A 26,500-nucleotide genomic window follows, 5' to 3' on the forward strand; every position below is an offset into this window, starting at 1 on the left:
TTTATTCAGGCTTTCCAAACATAAGTTCTTCCTTCTGGCAGTGAAATCTCCCAGTCAAGATCTAAATTGTCACCAATCACTGTTAATTTTATTTTAAAATTGTTGATGTTTACTTTATAATTGTGTATGTTTTCTGTGTAACCCATCCCAAACTTTGGAAGGTGCGGGATAAAAATAATTTTTAAATAAATAAAGCTAAAAGTATGCTTGGCTGTCACAATGTAAGTACTTTTAGCTGGATTGATGAGAGGTGTTTCTGGGGGCATATTTTGGGCAGGATTGAAAAACAATGCATGCAGATTGTATTTTCAAGGCTATTCATGCAGTTTTGCATTAAAACTTTGTTTGAACAATAAGGTACTTTTGACCCACGGACCTTTTAGGAAATTTTCAAATAGAAACTGCTAATGCAATTTCTCTTCAAAATTGAGGTAAAAGTTCCTCGGGTAAAAAGTACTTTCCAGCTAGTCAGGCTGTTTGAAAATCACCCCCATTTAAGTGATTTTCAAACATTTAGTAGGAATTATGCAGGTAGAAATGCTTGCTTTTTGCCGTATAATGAGCCGATATTCCAATGCAAAGTACGCAGATACCTTACGTTTAAATATTAGCCAGAACTGCATTTGCTGAAAAGTAAGCATGTAGAGTGATGGGTGCCCTATTGAAAATTGACCTCGAACTGTACTATGTCCTCTCCAAAACAGCAAGCTTAATAAGGTTTCTTCTCATTTATCAGGCTGCCCTGCTGAACTCTTTTCCTGCTATCTTTGATGAACTGCTGCAGATGTTCACGGTGCAGGAAGTAGCAGAGTTTGTACGGGGGACTCTGGGAAGCATGCCCAGTACTGTTCACATTGGACAGTCTATGGATGTGGTGAAGCTGCAGGCCATAGCGCGCACCGTGGACAGTCGCTTGTTTTCTTTCCCAGGTATGGAGATGCCCAAAGCCTGGAAAAGCAAAGTGGGTTAGTGGCACTTTGAAGGGAAGAAGTATTCATAAGGAGAGGGGAGACAGGTAAAGGTGTACCATTAATTGTATATGGAACTAGGGCTCAAATTGTCATTGAATAACCTTGATGAGAAGCAGTAGTTTACAAAGAGGTCCATATTCTAAAGGATTTGTCTAGCTTACTTTGGGACTTAGCCAGACAAACCTGCGTATTAATAATTTCCCTCCTGTTGACCAGTCATGACCGACTAAGACTTAGCTGGTTAAAAACAAGGTGGTGCAGAGACATTCCAGGAGCAGGGTTAGTGTTGGCTAGTGCTGAATATCTTTGCTACCCAGGTCAATTTATCCAAGTAAGTCTGATCATGATGGCATTAGGTCTAGTTACCCGGGTACCGGAATAACTTATACCTATCTGGCTATATTACATATATAACTGGTTAGATGTTTAAAAAAAAATATCTGAAGACCAGTAACTCCAATCCCTAACCCCCAAAATAATTGAAAAATGTGGGGGCATAACACCTAATCTTCCCACCTTCCCTCCTTCCCCAAATAACTTCTAAAAATTTGCAGGCCTTGCCAGCCTGAGAGCCCCCCACCCCACACACACACACACACACACACACAAGATATCTTAAAATAAAAGATGGGCTTTAGGCCCCCCTCCTGCCTATCATGCCACTACACTGGCAACCTCTACACCACCCTCCCAACCCACCCAGATCCCCCCAAACCCCAGGGATACAGAGTCTTACTGTGCTCTCAGTGGCATCCTGCATTGCTCAGACAGCAATGCTAGTAACGTACACTACTAATGCTGCTATCAGATCTGACTTACATAAATAACTTTAGCCAAATATATTCAGTGGGAGACTTGTCCTGTTGAATGTCCGGGACAAGTTATCCAGCTTGACTACTTGCCAGCTTACTGAATATAGACCTCAAGGTATTTTTTTTTTGAGTTTGAAGACACCTTAATCTGGACTAAACTTAAAATGCAAGTGATCTCTTTATTGGAGAAAAGAAAAAAAAATCTGAAATTGTCAGTTTTCCTTAATTGTCTTTGACCAGAAGAAGAACACTATAAATTAAATAAAACTAAGAAGTGGATTTGGCTAACTTACATCCCTAAAACTACATGAATGAATTGCAGACGTAAATTTAACCAAATTTTGACCGACTAGTTTTAGGAAATTTTCAGTCACAAAACTGATTAGGTTTATCTGAACATATGCCTAAAGATAACTAGTTAAAATTAACTGGTAAACCTTACCACTCAGTGACTCTGAAAATAGACTCCTTAGGGTTAAAAAAAATGCGCATCCTGATAATGAAGTCTGAGAAAAAAATAAATAAAGGAGCACAATTCCCAGAAGAAGACATTTGTAAAATGGCCCAAAGCCCTTTGCTGGCAAACTTTAAGCCAAGTGCAATTCTGATCCTTCCCCCCAACTGTGAAATTATCTACCCTTTCTGCTGACTGCCTGTTTCCCTAGAAACAGCTGAAAAGAAAACTCCAGTTTATTTTTTTTTAAATAACTTTAACAAGGCCCAGGCAGACAAATAGAAAGAGAGAAGTGTTTGTGGGGGTGGGATCCTTCTAGAGGAGATTTTTCACTCAAAGGATCCTAGCCTACCATCCCTGCAGGGATCCTGGGAGCTGGCTAGAAGGGCTAGCTCAGTCTGGGAAAAAAAATCTTGGGGCCTGGCCTAGAACCTGCTCAGCTAGGGAAATAGCTGTTAGAACTGTTTCCCTAGGACAGGGATTGCCAACTCTAGTCATCACCACAAACAGAACAAGTTTCAGGATATCCACAATGAATATGCATGAGATAGATTTGCATGCACTATCTCCATTGTATGCAAATCTGTCTCATGCATATTCATTGTGAATATCTTGTAAACCTGGCCCATTTATGGCTCTCGAGGATCAGAGATGGTCACCCCTACCTTGGGGCCTGAATAGAAATGCTATCCAAGTAAGGGCATAGGCGAGCCCAGAAAGTGCTACCATCTGCTGGAGACAGAGTAATTTGGCAATTCCGTGAGCTACAGCATCCAAAATACTTGTGATGTCTTTGAAAAAGGATGTGCCCTCATATCTATCTGATAATAAGTAGAGTACTTCCACACATCTTGACTAGAGTTGCAAGATGATAAGGAAATTCAAATTCTCTACAAACATTTGAATCTTTAAGTGAATCATTTCTTGTTCTGAAATGCTGATATTTGGGGAACTGATGGCCCACCAAAGAGAACAATTCCATTGTCTGCTGCTCTCTGGTCAGTGTTTAATCTTAAGGTATTATAAATAAATTTAGGTGAATAGAATGAATGAACAGCTAGTGGATGAAGTTGCTCTGATTTGGTCTGATGTCCAGCTCCCCATGTATCACTCAACTAGGCCAGAATAATTAATGCTCTTCTTAAAGTTATCTCAGGTAATATGAATTTATAGATCAATAATTCCCATGGGTTTGTCTCCATTAACTGAGGAAGACCAGCCAACCATGGCATGAAGTTGATAATTATCATTATATGATGATAAATTATTAACAAACCTCAGGGCTACATGAAAGTTTCCTAACATGCTGAAGTACTGAGGCTGCAACAAAGACTGTGAAACATTCTCATGGAGGAATCTGAGCATCCATTTATTTAAGATTATGAGATTCTGAGCTGAATCAATGGCAGTAATGTGCAGCCATGCAAGCACCTGGATTCCATTCCCGAGTCAAGTATTCTGCTCCCTGAGCTAGCCAATGGTGGGAGACCTAGTCATCACACAATGGTGACACCTGCTGGCAGAGCCTACAATTGCATGGTTCTGGAAGGAACCCTGATACATGGACCCCAGCTGAGGACACTCACTGCAGCAGCTGGGCTAAGTGAGTTGTGAAATGTAAAATACGGGGAAAATCCATGAATAGTTGTGAATCAAGGCTCATGATGCCAGATCCCAGTCCTGGATCTGATTGAAACCCAAAAGGAACAGAAGGAAATTTCCAAGCTAAAACAAAGAACATGAGAAAGATCACTGAACTTCTATTTGCTGTGCAATATTTCAGAGTCTACTTCTGTCCTTTCCATAGAGTCCCGGTGTATCCTGCTCCCTGTGGTGCTTCATCATATACACCTACATCTGAGACAACAAAAAGAGTTGCTTATCTGTTCTGGGATCCTCAGCAGTATCTTTTCTATAATCAAAATCAGCTCTTTGGTAAGCTCTCTTTCCACTTTCTTTATTTGTGGCTTCACACACTGTTACTTTTTACTGCTATGCTTTACAGCTGTACTCCCAGGGACTGCATGTGATAGGACATAATATAGTTATCTGCCATTATTTGGTGTTCTCCAGATATATGTTGTACCTAGCTTGACTCAGCTCTACATGGACTATGTATGCTCTCTGTCTTTGTAACTCTAACCCAGGCCTTTATTGTTTAGTACTCTGTTCTCTTTCATTGAAAGCAAGTAAATCAAGTTGAGAAATATGTTAGTATTATACATACTTCAGAACTGCTGCAATTCTGTATTTCTGACCATCCATACTAGGTATTAAAAAATATCAGTGCAACTTATCAGTGATTGGAGTATTTGAAGGTTTTATATTTGCATTTCTGTAACAGTTCATACTGTAAAACAAAAGGATCGATATTCAAAGTCGTTGTGAGCCTAACCTTTAAAGCTGCACACACAAAAATAGGGTTTTGAAATTTTACTCCTGCAGATCACATTAATTTTATGTGCACAAAAAATTATCCGGACAAAAAGGCTCATTAATTGGAAGCAAGGCTAAACTTTAGCCAGTGAGCGTGCTCCAGGTTAAACACACAAGTTTGATCAGAAAAATAGCTGTCCTAACTATTCAAAAATAAAGTTAGGTGTGTAACTGTATCAAGTATATTCAATGGCAGACATGTTCATGTAAGTCTCGTTGATAATCTAGGAAACGTTATGCATGTAACTTCCCCAGATATTTTTGCTACTCGCCAGCTTACTGAATATTAACCTCAAACTTTTCAGGGTCAGCAGACCCAATTATACTTCTTTTTAAAACTCTGCTATCCAAGCATAATTTAAAACAAAATCACAAGTCTTCACTAGGGCTCTCCAAACACTGCAGAACCCACTGATTTTTAGGATGTGCAGAAAAAAAAGTTTTGTTTATTTCATTTTGTTTAATATTTTTTTATTACTTTTTCATTTCACTTCATTAAACCGAAATATACACCACAGCAACAAGAAGAAAGGAAAGGAAGTGCCCAGGTTCCACCTTCCCCCTCCAGCACCCTGCAGTGTCGCCGCATCCAGCCATTTACCCACCCATCTTTCTCATACCCAGCTTATCCCATCTGAAGGGTCATAAAATTCAAAATGGGACAAGAGTAACCCCCAATTGCTTTTGCCCCACCAGGACCTATTTTCAAAAAAGTGCCAGCTGGCACTGAGTTGACACTTTATTGTGGCAATGCTGGCAGGGAAAGGTGTTTTGGTGGTAGCAGGCCAGATGCTGCATTTTGGAAAAAAAAAGGAAAATTTAGTTTTTCTTTTAATTTTGCTTGCAAATAACACATTAAAAAAGTGTCTCTTTGCTTTTTTCATATCATTTCAAAAAAATGCACACAGCTACTTATTTTACCCTAGGTAACAGGATAGAGAAGTCAATGAGAATTAAGGGGTAATTTCGTAACATAGTACATAAGTTAGCTGGCAGACATGCATATAAGTAACACCAATTTTAAAAGTGGACTTAGGCACATAAATCCGCTTTGAAAATTATGTCACCGTATCTATCCACACACAATTACACCTGCTAAAATGTGTGAAGACATTTTTCATGAAAATGTATGTGCATGCTTTTTTACATCCAAAATTATGCACTTAAGTGCAAACTCCTCCTCACCTCCAGGAATGCCTCTGCTCAATCCGGGTAAACATCCATGCGAACAAGACATAGCACACGTTTACCAGTATTTTGGTCGGCAGATTTTTAATAGCCGATTTCTGCAATGAAATCACTATTTCTTCTGCAGAAATGGTTTTGAAAATTATCCTCATAAAGTACACAAAGCTGGGTTAAGCACTTGGGTGCTGTGAAGGGGCATAGATATATCCAGCGTGAAACAAGATAATAGTGAAAAGCTGCCAGAAAGACAGCATCAACCCATCGACAAAAGAAGGATAGTAAAGTTTGTCAAAGAAAACAAAATAAAAGACTTGCTATAGAAAGGGCTTTCCAAACCATGCCCAGTGGGCTTAGAACGGGAGTCTCAAGAAATGAAAGGGATAGACTAGAATAAAATCTAGAAAAGCAACACAGGAAGGAAGGAAGGAAGAAGGGAGGCAAGAGAACAAGATGATACTTGAAAAGTTGGAAAGCAAAGTTATAAATAGAGGGAATTAGAAGAAGGAGGCTGAAGGAACAGGAATGGAAGCCCAGAGGGCAATATATGGGGCGCCTGGGACAGGACCTGAATAGACTGTGGAGTTTGTAGCAAGGTATGTGTGATGAAACAGAACAAACTACAAGATGGGAGTGAGAAACCAGGTGACCATGAAAGGGTGGCTCCAACAGGCCTCAGCTGGAGCAAGGGGAGAATCCCTGATTGAGACTTCATAAAAAAAACAATGCCAGTCTTGAAAGGGCCTTAGGATGTAGCTGGAGGGCCACTTCAACACAGATGTAAGCAGGTAAAATATTAATTGAACAAGGTCAGTACTGGCTAACACTAATAAGGAAAAAGACCTGGCCATATGTAATAGTAAACTTTGAATACGTGTTGCAAATCCAAGCAACAGCCCAAACTGAGTGCATTTTGGCTTATTCAGTATTAAAGGGGTGTTGAAAGCAATTCTGCCCTTTGTCATGTCACATTGGAATATGGGGTTCTCTTTCATTCTCATCCCATGCTGATCCATAGGGTTCACCTCTATCATTCTGACGGTAAAAGCCAAAGTTAAAGATCAATTCTTTGATGTTTTTCAGCTGTACACCATGTTCCCGCGGAGCTTAAGCTTATGTGTCTATATTCAAAGGATATAGCCATAAAAAACTCATTTAGGCCAACAACCCATGCCCTCTTTTCTCTCTCCCCCTCCCTCATGAGAGGTTGTTAAGATTGAGGCTTGTGGGCCCGTGCCTCTACCCAAGAGCATTCTGAAATCTTGAAAAATCCTAGTGGGTTGAAAGGCCCAAAGTCGCAGCCCTGCTTCCTCCCCACCCTTTAGTACTTCCAATTTGTCAAAAAGCAATCCATGCCCCCTCCTCCCCCCAACTCACCTAAGCCAACCCCAACACTTCTGATTGTGGCAGCAGCCACTAAATGGCCACAGTTGTGGTACAAGAATACTGCTCCTGGTGGTTATGTGCATTGCCTATATGTAGGATTAATTTCATGGACCTGACCTTTGCCCAAATCTTTCAGCTTCCATGTTAGACTGAAGCTATCCCTGAGCTGGTAAAAATGATTGATGGATCCCTTCTGAAGGCAGGATTTGTTACTCAGGAAACCCTTCACCTTTAGATGAATCTGAGGGCACACATATAACTTCTGACTCATCCAATCTCCTCATTTACCCATTCATTTATTAACATTTGATATTCCACTTTTTCCCAGTTAGTCTGAAGGTGGATTGCAATCATATGTATAGTTAAATTTCTATAACATTTGGCCTTACAGTTTACATTCAACAGAGGGAAACACGAAGTAAGGGCACATAAAGATAGGATTAGGGGTACTGAAGGATTGTATTGGTCATCTAGGGAATGGCAGATGATATGATAACAAAACGGGTCTACTAGATGGATTAGAGAGCCAGAGTAGTACCTAGGGAAGAGTAAGTTAGTCATTAACTAAGAAAGTCAGATGGTGGTTGATGAGGCGGTCTCATGAATAAGTTCCCATAAAAGTGAGTCTCTTTCGCTGTCTTTGTCACAATTTTGTCACAGATTTTTGAAACAGAATGTAGAGGAAGGCCAGGCTTAATAGGAAGCCTTGACTTTTTTCCTGAAAGTAAGGTAAGATATTTCAAAATGTAGGAATAGTGATAGCTTACCTTTCTTGCTGTTGCTGCTTCTGGACCCCCTGCTTCCATTAAGAGGAAGCTGATCATGGGCTCTGCCTCTATATTTCACAGCCGCCGGTGAACTTTTCTCCCATGCCCACTTGTTACTCCTCCCACCTCCCAACATCATCAGAAGGTGTTGAGCTGAAAAGCTGGCTATGGATGCCGGAGGAGTGGACATAAGAACATAAGAAACTGCCATACTGGATCAGACCAAGGGTCCATCAAACCCAGCATCTTGTTTCCAACAGTGGCAAAACCAGGCTACATATATATGGCAAGTACCCAAACATTAAGTACACCCCATGCTACTGATGCTAGTAATAGCAGTGGCCATACCCTAAATCAACTTGATTTATAGTGGTTAATGGACTTCTCCTCCAAGAACTTATCCAAACCTTTTTTAAACCCAGCTACAGTAACTGCACTAACCACATCCTCTGGCAACAAATTCCAGAGCTTAATTATGCATTGAGTGAAAAATAATTTTCTCCGATTAGTCTTAAATGTGCTACTTGCTAAGTTCATGGAATGCCCCCTACCAGCAGATGGAAGCAGAGAACTAAAAACTTTGAGGCACTGGAGCATAACCCAGAGTGCCACCTGCAGTCACTCAGTATTTCTCTGTCTCCAGCAGATGGTAGAGGTACAAACCTGCAGTTAAGAAAAAAAAAAAAGAAGAGACAAGAAGAGAAGTTAGAAGATTCTCCCTGAGGTGTTAGGTTCCTTCGTGGGCCATCCCTCAGGTTGAGCCGGGTGAGCAGGGGGTTGGTAATCCCTGATCAACTTTAGCCCGCAGCAGATCCAAGAGTCTGACAGCCAGGGGTCCTGGTTCCCTCTTATCCCCTGAAGGCTCCTTCCCAGAGGTGTTGCCAGCAGCAGAGAAGTATTCCTTTTTCTGCTTGAATTTCTTCCTTTTGCTGTGGCTGCTGTTTCTTTAAAGAAAAAAATAAAGCATCACATTTTTCTTTCAGCAGCAACTCCTCCTGCTATTTCTAGTTTGATCAAGTGGGCAGGCTCGGGCTGGGGAAGGGAGCAGTGTAGCTCCTCTGTTTGCGGCTTCGGGCTGCTTGGGGAGCCGGAGGCTGCACTGGGCCGTGTTCCCTTCATCTCCCGCATGCCACGATCATGCGGCTTCTGTGCCTCTGCAGCAGTCCAGACCTCATGGAGACAAGATGGCTCCGACAGCGATTTCCCAGCGTGGGAAAGCTTTAGGCTGCTGGGAGAGCCAGAGGCTGCATTGGGGAGTGTTCCCCTCCTCTCCCAAGTGCCATGATCACATGGCTTCTGTTCCTCTGCAGCAGGCCCAGCCACATGGAGACAAGATGGCGCCGACAGCAGTTTCCCAGTGCAGGAAATCTTGTCAGGCTGGCAGCCTGTCTCAGGGACAACTGAATGCAGCAGCTCTATGCCACGATTCGTTTCTGGAGGGGAGAGGCCCTCCGGGGGGGGGGGGGGGGGGGGAGGAGAACGAGGCTTGTAGGAGAGCCACAGGTTCCCAAGGCCCTGCCAGGATCAATAGTGGGAGCCTAAACAGCCTGTCACGCAGAAGAAGGGCTACAGTTTGGAAGGTGACAGATTCCCAGGAGCCCAGGGACTCCCCTTCCCGATTGTCTCCGGCGATCCTGTCAGGGTGGGGTGGAGATGCAAGCTCTTGGCCAGACAGGGGAGAGGATGATGTGAAGTTTTCCTCAGAATTTGTCTTGCTTATGCATAAGGCCTTCTTAACCAGGAAAAGCACTGGCTAATAAAGGGCATTTCTGTCAGCAGTCTCATCCTGCTGCAAAGAAGTCAAGGGACTCCTTGCCTGGGGTCAGGGAACCTCCTTTGCCGGATGGGCCTGGACCATTCTGAGGGGCCTGGTGGCTCAGATGATTCGTCCTGGATGACCCGGAAGATGGTCATGGGGTTGGTCCGGGGTTGGATCAGGATGACCCAGCAGATCTCACAGTGGATGTTGATCAGGCTAATCCCAAAGAGGTCCCGATAACAGAGGGAGATTACCCACAGGTGGTTCATCAGTTCCATAAGGAGGAATTGAAGACCCTTATTTCCCATATTCGGAAGGAACTGGAGTTGAGGACCCTTATTTCCCATGTTTGGAAGGAACTGGGTATTAAGATGGTCCAGGAGGAGTCTGACAATGAAGGGGTGGATCCGGTGTTGTTCGGACTCCAGGGCCTACCATAAGACTTTCTTGTCCCTAAAACGATCAAGACGTTGGTGAACCAGGAATGGGACTTCCCAGAGCCGAGCCCCAAGGTGGCAAGAGCCAAATAAAATAGTATACCCTCACGGAGGATATCCTGCAGCTGCTGTACTGCTGAAGATACATGCTTCAGTCTCGGCAGTCACTAACAAGTCAACCATTCTGGTTGCGGGTTTGTCAACATTAAAGGACACGCAGGACTGTAAGCTAGAGATTCATCAGGAGAGGATGTTTGAAGCTTTGCCACTGATCCCGTGAGCAGCAGTTGGTGGAAGTCTGATGCAGAGGGCCTTTTTATGTTGGGTCCAGAAGTCTCAGGAGAAGGCTTCAGCAGATGCTGGTGTTAATAGCCAGGCAGCTCAGGTGGAGGCCAGGATTGCATATGAGGCTGACATGCTTTATGACTTGAGCTGGACTTCGGCCAGGAATATGGTCACGGCGGTCTCAGTGAAACATCTGCTGTGGTTGCAGAACTGGTCAGCTGATAAGTCTCAGCTCTGTAATTTTCCCTTTAAAGGAAGGAAAATAATTGTTCAGGGAAGACCTGAAACAATTGATGAAGGTTTTGGGGGTGTTTAAAGGGAAAGCTGCCAGAGGATAAGGTGACAGTCAGGAAGTCTTTTCCACCTCGCTCTAGGTTTAGGGAGTTGTGGCAGTTTTTGTCCCAATAAGAGTTCTGCACAGTCTTCAGGGCAGAACCAGGGTTCCGATAGACAGCAGTCTTTTCAAGGTGCCCATAGACTTCCCTGAGAGGGCTCCGACCAGGGGGCCGATGGCGATAAGGTGTCACAATGAAGCCAGACTGGTCCACTCTCTCGAGATGGTGGTGGAAGGCCGTCTATCACAGTTTTACGAAGAGTGGACCAGGATTACCTTGGACCAATGGGTCCTAGAGGTAATAAGGGATGGCTATGTTTTGGAACTTTTTCGCCCCATCACGGAAGCTTTCATGGTGTCTCATTGCAGTGTCCAAGGCAAGCAAGCAGCGAATTGGGACATGTGTCACCTTTAGTTGCTGGCATGATAGTACCAGTAGCAGCCAGGGAGCATGGTCGCGGGAAGTGCTCAATTTACTGTGTTGTGCCAAAAAAGGAAGGAGCCTTTCGCCTCATCCTCGATCTGCAAAAGGTGAAATGTGGTGCTGCCAGTACCCTGTTTTTCCATATGGAAACATTGCGGACGGCGATATCAGCAGTTTGTCTCGTGGAGTTTTTCGGGCCTCACTGGACTTGATGGAAGCTTATTTGCACATTCCCATTCGGGAAGAACATCAAAGTTTCTTCATGTTATGGTTCTGGGGTAACTTTTCCAATTTCGGGCCCTCCCATTCGGTTTGGCGACTGCACCTTGCATGTTCACAAAGGTGATGGTGGTGGTGGCAGCAGTTCTCCCAGGGAGGGGATCCTAGTTCATACTTATCCAGATGACTGACTTATCCGAGGGAAATCAGAGGAGGTATGCCAGTAGTCTGTGTGCATGATGATGGATATGTTGTGGTCCTTGAGCTGGGTGGTGAATTTGGTGAAGAGTCACCTGAGCCCTACCCAGATGCTAGAATACTTGGGGCAAAGTTCGATACTCAGCTCGGCAGTGTTTCTCACCTTGGAGAGGCTTTGGAAGTTACAATGCCAGGTGGTGCATATTTTGCGGATGCCAGCGCCCAGGGCTTGGGATTATCTTCAGATCCTGGTTTCTACATTGAATTTAGTACCATGGACTTTTGCCCACATGTGCCCTCTCCAGGAGGCTTTGCTTTTGCACTGGAATCCATTATCAGAGGAGTTTCATTGGGCTTTACCGCTGCAGGATACTCCCAGGTCCAGTCTCTTGTGGTGGCAGTGTCAGCCCAATTTGGAGAAAGTGATGGGACTGGAGGTTCTGGACTGGGTTATAGGGGTCACAGATGCCAACCTCAAGGGTAGGGAGGCGATCTGTCAAGAACAGCGGATACAAGGACTGTGGTTGCCAGTGGAAGTATCCTGGTCTTTCAATCGCTTGGAAATGAGAGCAGTGTGCAGGGCATTGATGGAATTTCTACCACAAGTCCAAGGTCAAATGGTCAGAGTGTTTTCGGACAATGCAACAGTGGTGGCTTATATCAATCAACAAGGGGGAACGAAGAGTCGCGCAGTTGCCCAAGGAGCCCAGGACCTTTTTGCCTGGGCAGAGCGACATTTGCAGGGGATAGTGGCTTCACATGTTGTGGGAGTGGACAATGTGCAAGCAGACTATCTCAGCAGGTAACAGTTGGACCCAGGAGAATGGGAGCTGTCAAAAGAGGCCTTTAGCCTTAACCAATCTTGTTGAGGGAGTCCCCATCTGGATCTGATGGCAACAAGGAAAATCGCCAAGACAGCAAGTTTCTTCAGCTGCTGATGATAGGTCGCAGCCAAGGGCATAGACGCTCAGGATCTTCCTTGGCTGACAAGGATCCTGCTATACGGGTTCCCTCCATGACTATTAATAGGTTGAGTGATTACGTACATCAAGAGGCATCTGGACCAGGTGGTACTGGGAGGGCCGGAGAGACTGTGTCATTCATGGTTCACGAATCTGGTTCCGCACACAATTGACGGGTTCCTGAGATTGGCTAATTTGTAGGGGCTGTTAAGGCAAGATCCTAATTTCTCGGATCAGGTGGATCACTTTTGTCTTCCAACTTGACTTTTGAGAGCAAGCGCTTGTGACAAAAAGGATACTCTGAGCCCGTGATTTTCAAGAGCTTAATTTACAATTCCTTGTGCGTTCAGGTGGAGGCCTTGGGGTATCTCAGAAGTATACTACCGGGAAAAGGTTGTTGGCCTCACATCCAGATATGTGAGGTTTTTGAAGGGGGTTGAGCATCTGCGGGATGTAACAACTTTTAGCACAACCCATTTGAAATGTCTTCATGCTTTTCTATCTTTGAAACACTGCATTTGAACAATAAAGATAGAAAATATAGGAAGTATAAGAAGAACAATCAATTGTCTAACAGCCTGATATTTGTGCCTATAGCTAAGGTTTTTACTGATTCTGATATTGATACTGAGTGCAGGAAGCTTACTATATGCTTCCTCAATGCAAGATGTGTGTGAAGAAAAACTTGTGATTTTTGATTTGCTAATGAATAGTAGCTCAGGTCTTGCACCACTGCAGTCTTGAAAGTAATACAAGAGAATATTGGAGATCAAGTTGCCAGAATTAATATATCAGAGGGTTGCCTACCAATACAACTGAAGAGAGCATCATTATGACCAGTTCTAAAAATATCAAAATCAAATTTGGATCCTTCAAATCTGGCTAATTACTATCAAGTTTCATCATTGTTTCTGGCAAAAGTGATTGAGAGAGTGGTTCTGAAGCAACTACACTATTTTGTCAACCATAATTTATTAACCTGTAACCCGCCACGGACAAGTGTTTTGGAGGAGGCAAGATATAAATATTATAAATAAAAATAAATAAATCTACTGGATCAATATCAATTTCTTTTCACCCAGCACACAGTACAGAGACTTTACTTCTTTCAGCCTAAAGTGTTTTGATGTGGCTTTGACTGAGGCACCATACAAGGAAACATGCAAAGAAATGACGGCAGAAAAGGACCAAATGATTCAGTCTGCCCATCATGCTTATGGTAGTATATCTACTGTGCAGGTCTGAATCCAATTCCCCGTTACTTCTTGCCGTGGAAATAGATAGCAATGTTGGAGTTGCATCAAAAATATCAGGCTTATTGGTTAAGGGTAGTACAGCCGCATCAGCAAGTTACCCCCATGCTTATTTGTTTCCCCAGATCATAAAAATCAGAATACTTGTTGGTTGCTATCTGAATCCAATTCCTCTTTTCCCACTACCATTGAAGCAGAGAGAAGTGATGGAGTTTCTTCAACAATATGAAGGCTTATTGGTTAAGGGTAGTAACCGCCGCACCAGCAAGTTACCCCATGCACTCTTTTCTTCATTTCCATCCTCTAGCCTTTAGGGACCCACAGTGTTTATCCCAGGCTCCTTTGAATTCTTTCACTGATTTTGTCTTCACCACCTCCTCTGGAAGGGAATTCCAGGCATCCACCACTCTCTCCATGAAGAAATATTTCCTGACATTAGTTCTGAGCCATCCTCCCTGGAGTTTCATTTCATGACTTCTAGTTCTACTGATTTCTTTCCAACGGAAAAGGTTTGTTGATTGTGCATCATTAAAACCTTTCAGATATCTGAAGGTCTGTATCATATTTCCCCTACACCTCCTCTCTTCTAGGCTATACATATTTAGGTCCTTCAACCTCTCCTCATAAATCATTTGATGGAGACCCCCCCACCATGTATTGGTGCTTTTAGATATCTCAACTGCATTTGTTACCCTTAATTATGACATCTTGTAAGCATGTCCATTATTGCTGAGTATTACCAATACAGTATAAAATGATTCACATCCTACCTAGGGTCTACTTTCAGCAAGCAAGAGTTGAGTCCACTATATCATCATGGGTGTCATTGAACATGGAGATGCTGAATTTGGAGTGGAGAACCGTTTATACATGGATGACATCTGTCTTTTTATCCCCGTTACCAAGCTTGGCGCTGCTGGGTGTGCACACCATGCAGTTGCATAGGGCAGCACACCTGGGGGGGTGGGGGTGGAAGCAAAAGAAGGCTACCGGTAGATACCATCCCACCAGCAGCCAAGAAGAAGAGGAGGCCGTGATGCCATTGATGGACCCCATCCCTGTGGCAACCGAAGAAAGAAGAGGAATCCACCTGGAGGGAGCCCGTTCTCCTGCTCCTTCTCTGTGCTGGTAGTGTGGTATCCAAAATACATGCAGCTAAAATGTAGTGTATGCTGATCTTGCGATGCATGAGATCATCATAGAGGAAGTGCTAGTCCCACGAGATTTGAATAGCGCAGGGGCCAGCACACAAGGAGGAGCAGCAGAATGGGCTCCTTCTCTACTCCCAATGGTATATGTGTGTGTGTATGAATAAATGAATGAATGAGAGCTTGACTAGAGTGTGTGGCTGTGTGTGTGCATGTGAATGGGAGCCTTACTGGGGTGTGGGTATGTGTGAATAGGAGCTTGCCTGGGAGAAGGGTTATGGGTGTGAATAGAAACCGGTATGGGTGTGTTTGTGTGTGTGTGTGTATGTATGAATGTGAGATTGCCTGAGTATGTGTGTGTTTGTGAAGAAAGTTTGTGCTGCTCCACTAATCCATGACATGCTCAGGAAATGAAAAGTTTTCATGTATGTAGAGTTGTGAATTTTCCATTCTTATGAGTGTGTGTGTGTGTAAATGGGAGAAACAAACTCAAACACGAACAACCCTATCTATTACACCAGGTCTTAAAACACCATTACAAGTCCTGTGGGAAAAACAGAACAAACCAGGCTGCTATAAATTCCTGTATGGAAACTAAATGCTAGCATAGGGATGGCAAACTCCAGTCCTCAAGTGCCACACACAGGCCAGGTTTTCTGGATACTTACAATAAATATGTATGAGAAAGATTTGCATGTACTGCCTCCATTGTATACAAATCTGTCTCATGCATAATCATTGTGGATATCCTGAAAACCTGGCCTGTCTGAGATGTGTGTGTGAATGGGAGCCTGCCTGGGTGGGGTGTGCATATGAGCCTGCCTGGATGTGGGGGGGGGGGGGGGGTGTGTGTGTGAGAAGAAAGTTTGCGCTAACCCACTAATCCACAACATTCTCAGGGTGACTGGAAATGAAATGTTTTCATGTATGCAGAGTGATGAATTTTCCATCCTTATTAGTTTTAATTATTTTATGTCTATGTCTGCCATTTTGAAATATTTTATTACTGTTTGGAAAATTTGGAAATTTTTGTATGAGCTCTTAATTATTGGATGTTATTCTGTTTATCAGCTCGTTGTAAATATTTTTTATTAGTATGGTTTTTATTATATTTATTTATTTAAATCTTTTCTATACCGTCGTTAAGAAGGTTTTCTTAATATGCTTGATTTATATTTAATGAATGATTTATGAGGACTGGTGATGTTTGTTTCTCCATTGTCCCACTGCATATGGAGTCCAACTTATGTTGTTTCCAGTTTGGTTTCTGTCCGCATGTTTCTATTTAAACTTTATCATCGCTTTATTCTGTATTTGATGAGGTTCTGCATGTTTAACTGAGGTGGGATATTTTGCTAGCACAGTGATAGCGAACTCCAGTCCTCGAGTTCCACAAACAGGCCAGGTTTTCAGGATATCCACAATGATTATGCATGAGATAGATTTGTATACAATGGAGGCAGTACATGCAAATCTTTCTCATACATATTTATTGTAAGTATCCTGAAAATCTGGCCTGTGTGTGGCACTCGAGGACTGGAGTTTGCCATCCCTATGCTAGCATTTAGTTTCCATACAGGAATTTGTAGCAGCCTGGTTTGTTCTGTTTTTCCCACAGGACTTGTATTGGTGTTTTAAGACCTGGTGTAATATTTGCAGTGTTTCCTTTTAATAGATAGGGTTGTTCGTGTTTGAGTGCTGGCAGTTAGTACTATTTTCGTATGGGAAGTTTATTATATCATTATTGTCATTTAGTTTACTCAAGACTTTCTGAGGGCCAAACCCACACCCAACATGTGTTACAATAGGCCTAATACCCTATGGGTTTCGAGGGTAGCTCTACAGCAATGCATGCATTTCTGTACAGTAAAATGGTAAAATGGTACCAGCTAAAGGGCCAGCCAGCACCATTTTTACATACCGGTTGGTGGAACAGGAGTACCTTGGGATGACTTCTGTCCGATTTTGGCATTTAGGTTCAGGAGGTGTGTCAGTTTTAAAAGTTTTGATCACCGGAGGAAGCATGGATTGTTTTTTTGTGGGGAAAGGGGCATGTAACAGAGTGAGAGACTGACGGTTTCTACTGTGTTTTCGTTACTGGGAAAAACATGCGTTTAAAAAAAAAAATTTGAATGAGGAGAGGGGCAGCAAAAATACTAGCCCCGGCCCTGCCAGTTGCCACTATGTTAATGGATACATTAACAGTTGTTTCAAGATATTTGACAGCAATTCAACATTAGATGTATGAAAATAAATTAGCCCTAGACATGGCAAAAATGGAGTTAATAGTGTTGTTCAAAACCATCTTATCTGACATACCTGCTACCTTTCAAATAGCTGAGGATTCTTGCAGTGAACTTCAATTCTGTTTTGTCTTTTCGGCCTCAGGTGAAAAACATTGTGAGAATTGCGTTTATAAACTATATTTAAGGGTGGATTTTCAAAGGCCTGCGCGCATAAAAAGCAAGGTTTACACGTGTGGCCGGGCCTTGCTTGCACCGCGCGCATTTTAAAACAGGCCCGGCTACACGTGTAAACCCCACTACGTGCACAAGTGCTGGGCCTCTCCAAGGGGGAGGGCTGGGGGGGGGGGGCGTGGAGGGGCTTTGAATAAATACCCTTGAATTTTTCTTAAACTGCTAGGGGTTGCATAGCTAATTAGCATTATTGAAATTAATCAAATAAATGCACCAGCTAAGAATGGCCATGCACTATCACCCATATATATTACCAGTTTAGTATCATTAATGATCCACTTTATCCTAGGTTGGCCCAAGGTGGAAATCAACATCAGATATCTTATGAATATTCATTATGGATATCCTGAAAGCCAGGTCAACTTGAAGGGAGGGAAGAATAAAAAAGCCAAGATGAGATCCTCTGTTATCTGTATCCCAAAAGCTATTTCTGGGGGCTCATGCACTGTCAATGTTGTTGCTGCTTTCTAACAATGTTTTCTTTGGCTCTTTAGGAGACAGATGTGATAGAGGAAGTGGAGATGATGGTGGAAAGTCTCCTGGATGTACTATTACAAACCTTGCTCACCATCATGAGTAAATCCCATTCTCAGGAGGCGGTAAGAGGGCAGCGGTGCCCGCAGTGCACAGCCGAGATCACTGTTAGTAACTAACAATCAGGTTTTATTTCTTATTTTTCTAACCCTTATTCCCCCTCCCCTCACCCCCATTATCACTACAGTCTTCCCTGCATGGAAATATGCATACATCACCTCCTCTACATCTCAATTGAGAATCCATTTCTTTCCTTTCACTATTAAACTGCTAAGTTGTATTTAACGTTTGCATTCGAATTTTATCTTTAATGGGGAAATATGTTTTACTCACAAGACCTATTCTTATATAATCTTGCTTCGCACCATGTATTGTACCTTAGAAGGGTACTAAAAAAATTAAAGGTCGATATTCAGCTTATCTGGCCAAGTGGTACTGTTTGAATATTTGGCCATATTATGCGGCCACCACTTAGCTGGATAACTATTTATCCAGCTAAATAGTTATCCGGCTAACTGGGGGTTTTGGTGGAGGCATTCTGGGGCGTGGTTACTTATCTTGTTAACTTAGCCGGAGAAGTGCCAATAGTCAGCCTTATCCAGCTGACAGGGTCATTTATCATTTCGCGATAGGGCCTTAAGACGTGCATTAATGGCATTATTGCGTGCGTTAATGATCTAGCGCACGCAATGAATAATGCAACACAAATGCATATGCAAATTCCAGAAGGAGTATTCCAGTGAGAGGAGTTTGGGCAGAGTTAATGGACAATGAGGGTCGTTAGCATCAAATGTGAAACAGCAATGCACGATTTAACGCTGGAAATAACTGTACCTATTTTTCGGTGCATTGTAATTGTGATAGTCTAGCGTTATAGCAAAAATATTTTTAGTGCACAGGAAGTGCAGAGAGAGAGAGAAAAAGCGTCTCTGTATCGTCAGACTGACACTCTATATATGTACTATTATAGAGGGGCATTTTGAATCAGGGTGGGTTTTGGAAAGTGGGGGGGTGTAGGGGGATGGTGTTAAAGAAACATTCTGAGGTATTCATAGTAAAATTGACATCACTAAAGATTTGTAGTCATTATAATGCATGAAAATTTTAACTAGAGTGGATTTGTGTTGTACAAACCAAAACCCACCCCGATTCAAAGTGCCCCTCTACAGTGGTACATATAAGAGTATGTCAGATTGACTGTATACAGAGGTGCTCTCTCTCTCTCTCCTCCCCGCCGCGTGCAAAGTGAAAAATAGTGCAGGTGCGATAAATTTATCACACTTTGCAGAAATTGCCTATGCGATGCAGGAGCAGGGTAATTAACCTAAACATGTCCCATTTTTATCGCAGGTGCTATTTCTGCTACATTTATAACATTTTGATAAATCTACGGTTAAGTTAGCCGGATAAGTTAGACCTGCTATTGAGCAGGTCTAAAGTTAGCTAAATAAACTTATTTGGATAACTTTTAAATATCCTGGTAAAGTTAGCCAGATATGTTTATTTGGCTAACTATATCAACTGATAGTAACTAAATATCAACTTCTTAGTTTTAGAAAACCTGCCAGTTTGTAGAACTCCAGCATCTGAAAAATGTGAGCAGCACTATATCATATATATACTATATATATTGATTTTCTAGTATTGTGTAAATAGGAGATTGACTGCTTAATTGTCAGAAAATTTAACTACTTAAAAGAATTAACTTTCATTTCCCCCATTCAATAGCATGCAAAAGATAAATGACCAACCAAAAGAACTGGTTCAGTGATCCATGTTTTCTTCTCAAACTTTGTCCAAAGAAAATCTTGAATTTGGCAGTAGCACTGTACTTCAGGGGAGCAATAATTAAACCACCCACTTTGGTACAAACTTCATGGGTAGTTTTTTTTTATCCATGGAGTTTGCACCAGTAATCAAAGCAAAATTACACTAGATTATTAACCTAGGAAAAAAAACCTGCAGAGATTTGCACCTGCTTTTTCTGCAGGTATTTTTTTCCGGGCAAAGCAATACATGTTGTTTTGAAAATGCAAAACTACAGGGTGGCCCATGGAAAAGTAGCCTGCCTCCAATGCACTGGTATTGGAGGCAGGCTACTTGTATATGGGTTGTTGCCTCCCTTGACCTCACGCGTCACCTAGATAGGATTATAGACAGTGCTGGGGAGGAGCCGGCTGTCGGGGTACATGTGGGCACCAATGACATAGGAAAATATGGGAGAGAGGTTCTGGAAGCCAAATTTAGGATTTTAGGTAGGAAGCTAAAATCCAGAACCTCCAGGGTGGCATTCTCTGAAATGCTTCCTGTTCCACGTGCAGGTCCCCAGAGGCAGGCAGAGCTCCAGAGTTTCAATGCGTGGATGAGACGATGGTGCAGGGAAGAGGGATTCAGCTTTGTAAGGAACTGGGGAAACTTTTGGGGAAAGGAGAGACTTTTCCGAAAGGATGGGCTCCACCTTAACCAGAGTGGAACCAAGCTGCTGGCACTAACTTTCAAAAAGGAGATAGAGCAGCTTTTAAACTAGAACAAGGGGGAAAGCCGACAGTCACTCAGCAGTGCATGGTTCGGAGAAATGTATCCTTGAAGGATACTAATGTAACAGGAGTGTTAGGGCATCCCAAAAGAGAGGTTCCATTAAAAGCAAACATAGTCCATATGCCTATATGTAAAAAATCACCAAAGCTAATGATTTCTGAATTATCCCAAACAACTGAAAAGCAGGTTGTTAAAACAAACAAAAAACACACTTTGAAATGTCTGTATGCCAATTCCAGAAGTCTAAGAAGTAAGATGGGAGAGTTAAAGTGTATAGCAGCAAATGATGAGATTGACAAAATTGGCATCACAGAAACTTGGTGGAAGGAGGATAACCAATGGGACAGTGCTATATCAGGGTACAAATTATATCGCAATGATAGGGAGGATCAACTTGGCGGGGGTGTGGCACTTTATGTCAGGAAGGGTTTAGAGTCCAACAGGACAAAGATCATACAAGAGACTAAATGCTCAGTAGAATCTATATGGGTAGAAATCCCATGTGTGTTGGGTAAGAGTATAGTGATAGGAGTATACTACCGTCCACCTGGACAAAATGGTCAGACAGATGATGAAATGCTAAGAGAAATCAGGGAAGCAAACCAATTTGGCAGTGCAATAATAATGGGAGATATTATTGAAGTGCAGTATTTCTGCTCTGTGGTGTTTTTAGATTTCAATTACCCCAATATTGACTGGGTAAATGTAACATCAGGACTTGCTAGAGATATAAAGTTCCTGGATTTAATAAGTGATTGCTTCATGGAGCAATTGGTTCAGGAACCAACAAGAGAGGGAGCTATTTTAGATTTAATTCTTAGTGGAACGCAGGATTTGGTGAGAGAGGTAACAGTGGTGGGGCCACTTGGCAACAGTGATCATAACATGATCATATTTAAACTAATAACTGGAAGGGGGACAATAAGTAAATCTGCAGCTCTAACACTAAACTTTCAAAAGGGAACCTTTGATAAAATGAGGAAAATAGAAAAAACTGAAAGGTGCAGCTGCAAAGGTTAAAAGTGTTCAACAGGCTTGGACATTTTTTAAAAATACAATCCTAGAGGCACAGTCCATATGTATTCCATGCATTAAGAAAGGTGGAAGGAAGGCAAAACGATTACTGTCATGGTTAAAAGGTGAGGTGAAAGAAGCTATTTTAGCCAAAAAATCATCCTTCAAAAATTGGAAGAAGGATCCATCTGAAGAAAATAGGATAAAACATAAGCATTGTCAAGTTAAGTATAAAACATTGATAAGACAGGCGAAGAGAGAATTTGAAATGAAGTTGGCCATAGATGCAAAAACTCATAATAAAAACTTTTTAAAATATATCCAAAGCGAGAAACCTGTGAGGGAGTCGGTTGGACCATTAGATGACAGAGGGGTTAAAGGGGCTCTTAGGGAAGATAAGGCCATTGCAGAAAGACTAAATGAATTCTTTGCTTCCGTGTTTACTAAGGAGGATGTTGGGGAGATACCAGTTCCGGAGATGGTTTTCAGGGGTGATGAGTCAGACGAACTGAACAAAATCACTGTGAACCTGGAAGATGTAGTAGGCCAGATTGACAAACTAAAGAGTAGCAAATCACCTGGACCAGATGGTATGCATCCTAGGGTATTAAAGGAACTAAAAAATGAAATTTCTGATCTATTAGTTAAAATTTGTAACCTATCATTAAAATCATCCATTGTACCTGGACTGGATGGTGGCCAATGTAACCCCAATATTTAAAAAAAAGGCTCCAGGGGTGATCCGGGTAACTATAGACCAGTGAGCCTAACTTCAGTGCCGGGAAAAATAGTGGAAACTATTCTCAAGATCAAAATCGTAGAGCATATAGAAAGACATGATTTAATGGAACACAGTCAACACAGATTTACCCAAGGGAGGTCTTGCCTAACAAATCTGCTTCATTTTTTTGAAGGGGTTAATAAACATGTGGATAAAGGTGAACCGATAGATGTAGTATATTTGGATTTTCAGAAGGTATTTGACAAAATCCCTCATGAGAGGCTTCTACAAAAACTAAAAAGTCATGGGATAGGAGGCGATGTCCTTTCATGGATTACAAACTGGTTAAAAGACAGGAAACAGAGAGTAGGACTAAATGGTCAATTTTCTCAGTGGAAAAGGGTAAACAGTGGAGTGCCTCAGGGATCTGTACTGGGACCAGTGCTTTTCAATATATATATATAAATGATCTGGAAAGGAATACGACGAGTGATGGTATCAAATTTGCGGATGATACAAAATTATTCAGAGTAGTTAAATTACAAGCAGACTGTGATACATTACAGGATGACCTTGCAAGACTGGAAGATTGGGCATCCAAATAGCAAATGAAATTTAATGTGGACAAGTGCAAGGTGTTGCATATATGGAAAAATAACCCTTGCTGTAGTTACACGATGTTAGGTTCCATATTAGGAGCTACCACCCAGGAAAAAGATCTAAGTATCATAGTGGATAATACTTTAAAATCGTTGGCTCAGTGTGCTGCAGCAGTCAAAAAAGCAAAAGTGGACTTCTATGTTGGGTCTGATTGCTATACAGATCCTGTTGATAGTGGTCCTACAAAATTTGTCCTCATAATAACTATATTTCTGCATATGGCGTATTGAAGTTTGTAAAATGAATCCGAAACCTTATTTGTTTTGTAAATTAACAGTTCAGCATGATCCAGGCCCTCATTGTAATTGCATATTAGTGCAGCACACTTTTTTTTTTACCTAGTGCAGGGATCAAGTTTTGCAACAACCAGTACAGTTGAGAAGAGGTGTGTGTCTGTTTATCTATGGAGAAGGAGGATTCTATCAAGAAATGGTCTGACCAGGGGATTGGAGTGCAAGAAGGTACTGATGTGCATGAGAAATTAGAATTGATGAAAATTAAATCGAGAGTGTGTCCTGCTTTATGCGTAGGACTATTAATGATCTGCGTGAATCCCATCACACTGAGGGTAGTGAGGAGCGCTTCGCAGTTTGAGGAGCGAGGTATAATGTCTGTGTGAAGATTGAAGTCACCTAAGATCATAGTTGGGAGGTCTAAGTTGATATGTTTCACGATGGATTCTATGAGTGGCGAGGGGTCTGTTTCTAGAACTCCGGGAGGAGCGTAGACTAGTAGAATTTGTTGTTGTTTTGACTTAACTAGGCCTAATTCTAATTTAGACTCAGTCTTGATGGTATGTGCAGATAGTTTGAGATCTTTCTTGGTAGCTAGAAGAAGGCCGCCTCCTCTTTTTTTGTGTCTGTGGAAGGTGAAGATGTCATATATATGAATAGGAAGTTGATTGATTAGAGCAATATCAGTATTTTTTAGCCAGGTTTCTGTAATAGCGCAGATATCTGGTTTTGTGTCCTGGAGATAGTCGTTTAGTATGTGTGTTTTTTTGGTTAGGGATTGTGCGTTGAAAAGGGTGACTGAAAGTAGTGTGAGGCCTAGTAGTTGATTCAATGGTGAAGTCATGATTGGAATAATTCTTTTTTGAATGCTATGGGTGGGGTTGATTATGGAGATTCTCCTTTGGTATTGAATGATTGGGATATTGTAGGAATGCATAATGTTAGTTGGAGAAGCTGGCTGCTGGGAATGCTGGAGGTTAGAAGAATGCTGTGTGAAGCTGGGCGAATCCAGTCAGAAGAATGGTGGGTGAGTGAAATCAAAAAATTGTCCCATTTTAAAGGATCTAAGAAATTCCACTGAAGGATCTGCTAGGAACTGCAGACAACTCTGGCCGTTCCACGGGCTCTCGGTGTGAATCTAGCGTGGATTGCGCAGCTCTGGAATACGAATTTTGGGCGCAGCTGTCTAGAAGTGGTTTGATAGGTTCTGTTGCTGGTGGATAGTGATAGAAGGTTAAAACGGTTGTAATTAGATGAAAGAGCTCTGAGGCTTCAAACTGTTGATGGTGACGCTGTTATACTGAGGGTGCTGAAACGGTAGGCAGCTGAAGAGGCATTGAGATATGTGACCGTGACTGAAGTCCGTAAGGTTAACTTGGGGCTCCCTCGGGGCTGAGCCGAAGGGACGAGACAAAAAACTTTTACAAATATATCGAAAGCAGAAAGCCTGTGATGGAGTTAGTTGATCAAGGGGTTAAAGGAGCATTTAGAGAAGGTTTGATAGGTTGGATGGTAGAGTGCAGGATGAATGCTGAATGAGCTCTGGACGGTTGCTTGCTGGAAGAGCTCTGGATGTTGGTTGCTGAATGAGCTCTGGATGGTGGCGTGCAGGATGGGCGCTGGATGAGCTCTGGTACGGTGCTGGTGGGGTACTGCTCGGGAGAGCGAGGGGCAAATCGAAGCACTTCATTTATGCAGACGATGTGCAACTTCTCTTCCCCTTTTCTGACTCTCTCCAAACTGCTCTGCAAAACTGGGAATCCTGCCTTTCCTCCATTAACCAACTCCTCACAGACATGCACCTGGCTCTTAATCCTAACAAAACTGAACTCCTAATCATCTCTAATAAACAGCCTCTTCCAGCTATCCCCCTCTCATATGCATCTACTTCTTTCTCCTCACACACTCGCAACCTAGGTGTCCTCATTGATAACCATCTCACCTTCAAACCATTTATTAACTCTATCATAAAGGACTGCTATTTTAAGCTACAAACGATAAAGAAACTCAGACCATTGCTACACTTTTCCGATTTTCGTACAGTGCTTCAGTCTATTATCCTTTCCAAAATAGACTACTGTAACGCCCTCCTCCTTGGTATCCCCTCAACGCACACCAAACCATTACAACTATTGCAAAACGCTGCTGCACGTATTCTAGCAAACTCTAAAAAAAAGGGACCACATTACGCCCACGCTTATCGAGCTACATTGGCTCCCAATACCGTCACAAATACTTTACAAAGCACTCTCTCTCATCCATAAAAGTCTTCTTAATGCAAATCTCAACTGGATCAACCCACCTCTCCTCCCCCGCACCTCCAATAGACCTACTCGCACAGCCCTCCAAGGAACCCTCTGTACTCAGTCAATCAAATCCATCAAACTCTCCTCCACTATGAACAGAGCATTTTCCCTTGCTGGCCCCTCTTTATGGAATTCCCTTCCTCCAGATATATGTATTGAGACCTCCACTCCCAAATTCAAAAAAAAACTTAAAACTTGGTTGTTCCGACAAGCTTATCCCCTTTCCCCTCCCCCCCCCCTTAAAATACCTAGCAGCAACCGAGTAGAAATTGAGTATTTGACCTGTTACCGCCTCCATCGATTATGATTAAGAATGCATCAAGAACGTTGACCCTCGTACATTGTATTTTCGTGTATTATAGTTGTCTTACTCTGTTATGCCTCGTAGCATTACTTATAGTTCCTGTTAATGTATTTACATACAATACCCTATTTATTTATTTAGTCCCTAGTCCTATTACATATCAAATTGTTAACTCACTCTTCCCTATACTTTTCATTTGTTGCTTGTTTTTCGATTGTTATTTGTAAGGGCCCTGCCCTAATGTTATTGTTTTAATGTGAACCGATACGATGTGCAAATGGCTATCGGTATAAAAGAGATTTTAAATAAATAAATAAATAATAAATAAATATGGAACCTAACATCATGAAACTACAATGTGGATTGCTTTTCCCTATGTGCATCACTTTGTATGTGTCAAAATTAAATTTTATCTGCCATTTGGATGCCCATTATTCCATTCTCGCAAGGTCCTCCTGCAATTTATCACAATTTGCTTGTGATTTAACAACTCTAAATAATTTTGTGTCATCTGCAAATTTGATCACCTCATTCATCGTTCCCCTTTCCAGATCATTTATAAATATATTAAAAAAAACACTGCTCCCAGTTTAGATACCTGAGGCACTCCACTGTTTTCTTTTCTCCACTGAAAAAAGTGATCATTTAATCCTACTCTCTGTTTCTGATCTTTTAGCCAGTTT

General features: G+C 42.1%; 1 protein-coding gene across 4 annotated transcripts in view; it reads left to right on the top strand.

Moving 5' to 3' along the window:
- DOCK3 (dedicator of cytokinesis 3) overlaps window positions 1-26,500 on the top strand; it is a 1,203,328-nt gene that overhangs the window by 868,971 nt on the left and 307,857 nt on the right. For 3 of the 4 annotated variants that reach the window (XM_029599541.1, XM_029599543.1, XM_029599544.1), the window contains 3 exons: window positions 737-929; window positions 4,045-4,172; window positions 18,002-18,148. In XM_029599541.1, coding sequence (XP_029455401.1) covers window positions 737-929; window positions 4,045-4,172; window positions 18,002-18,148 — 468 coding nt within the window. The remainder of the gene's footprint in view (window positions 1-736; window positions 930-4,044; window positions 4,173-18,001; window positions 18,149-26,500) is intronic. The other variant, XM_029599542.1, reaches the window with a different exon arrangement.

Source organism: Rhinatrema bivittatum, chromosome 4 (genome assembly GCF_901001135.1).
Source record: "Rhinatrema bivittatum chromosome 4, aRhiBiv1.1, whole genome shotgun sequence".
Taxonomy (NCBI): Eukaryota; Metazoa; Chordata; class Amphibia; order Gymnophiona; family Rhinatrematidae; genus Rhinatrema; species Rhinatrema bivittatum.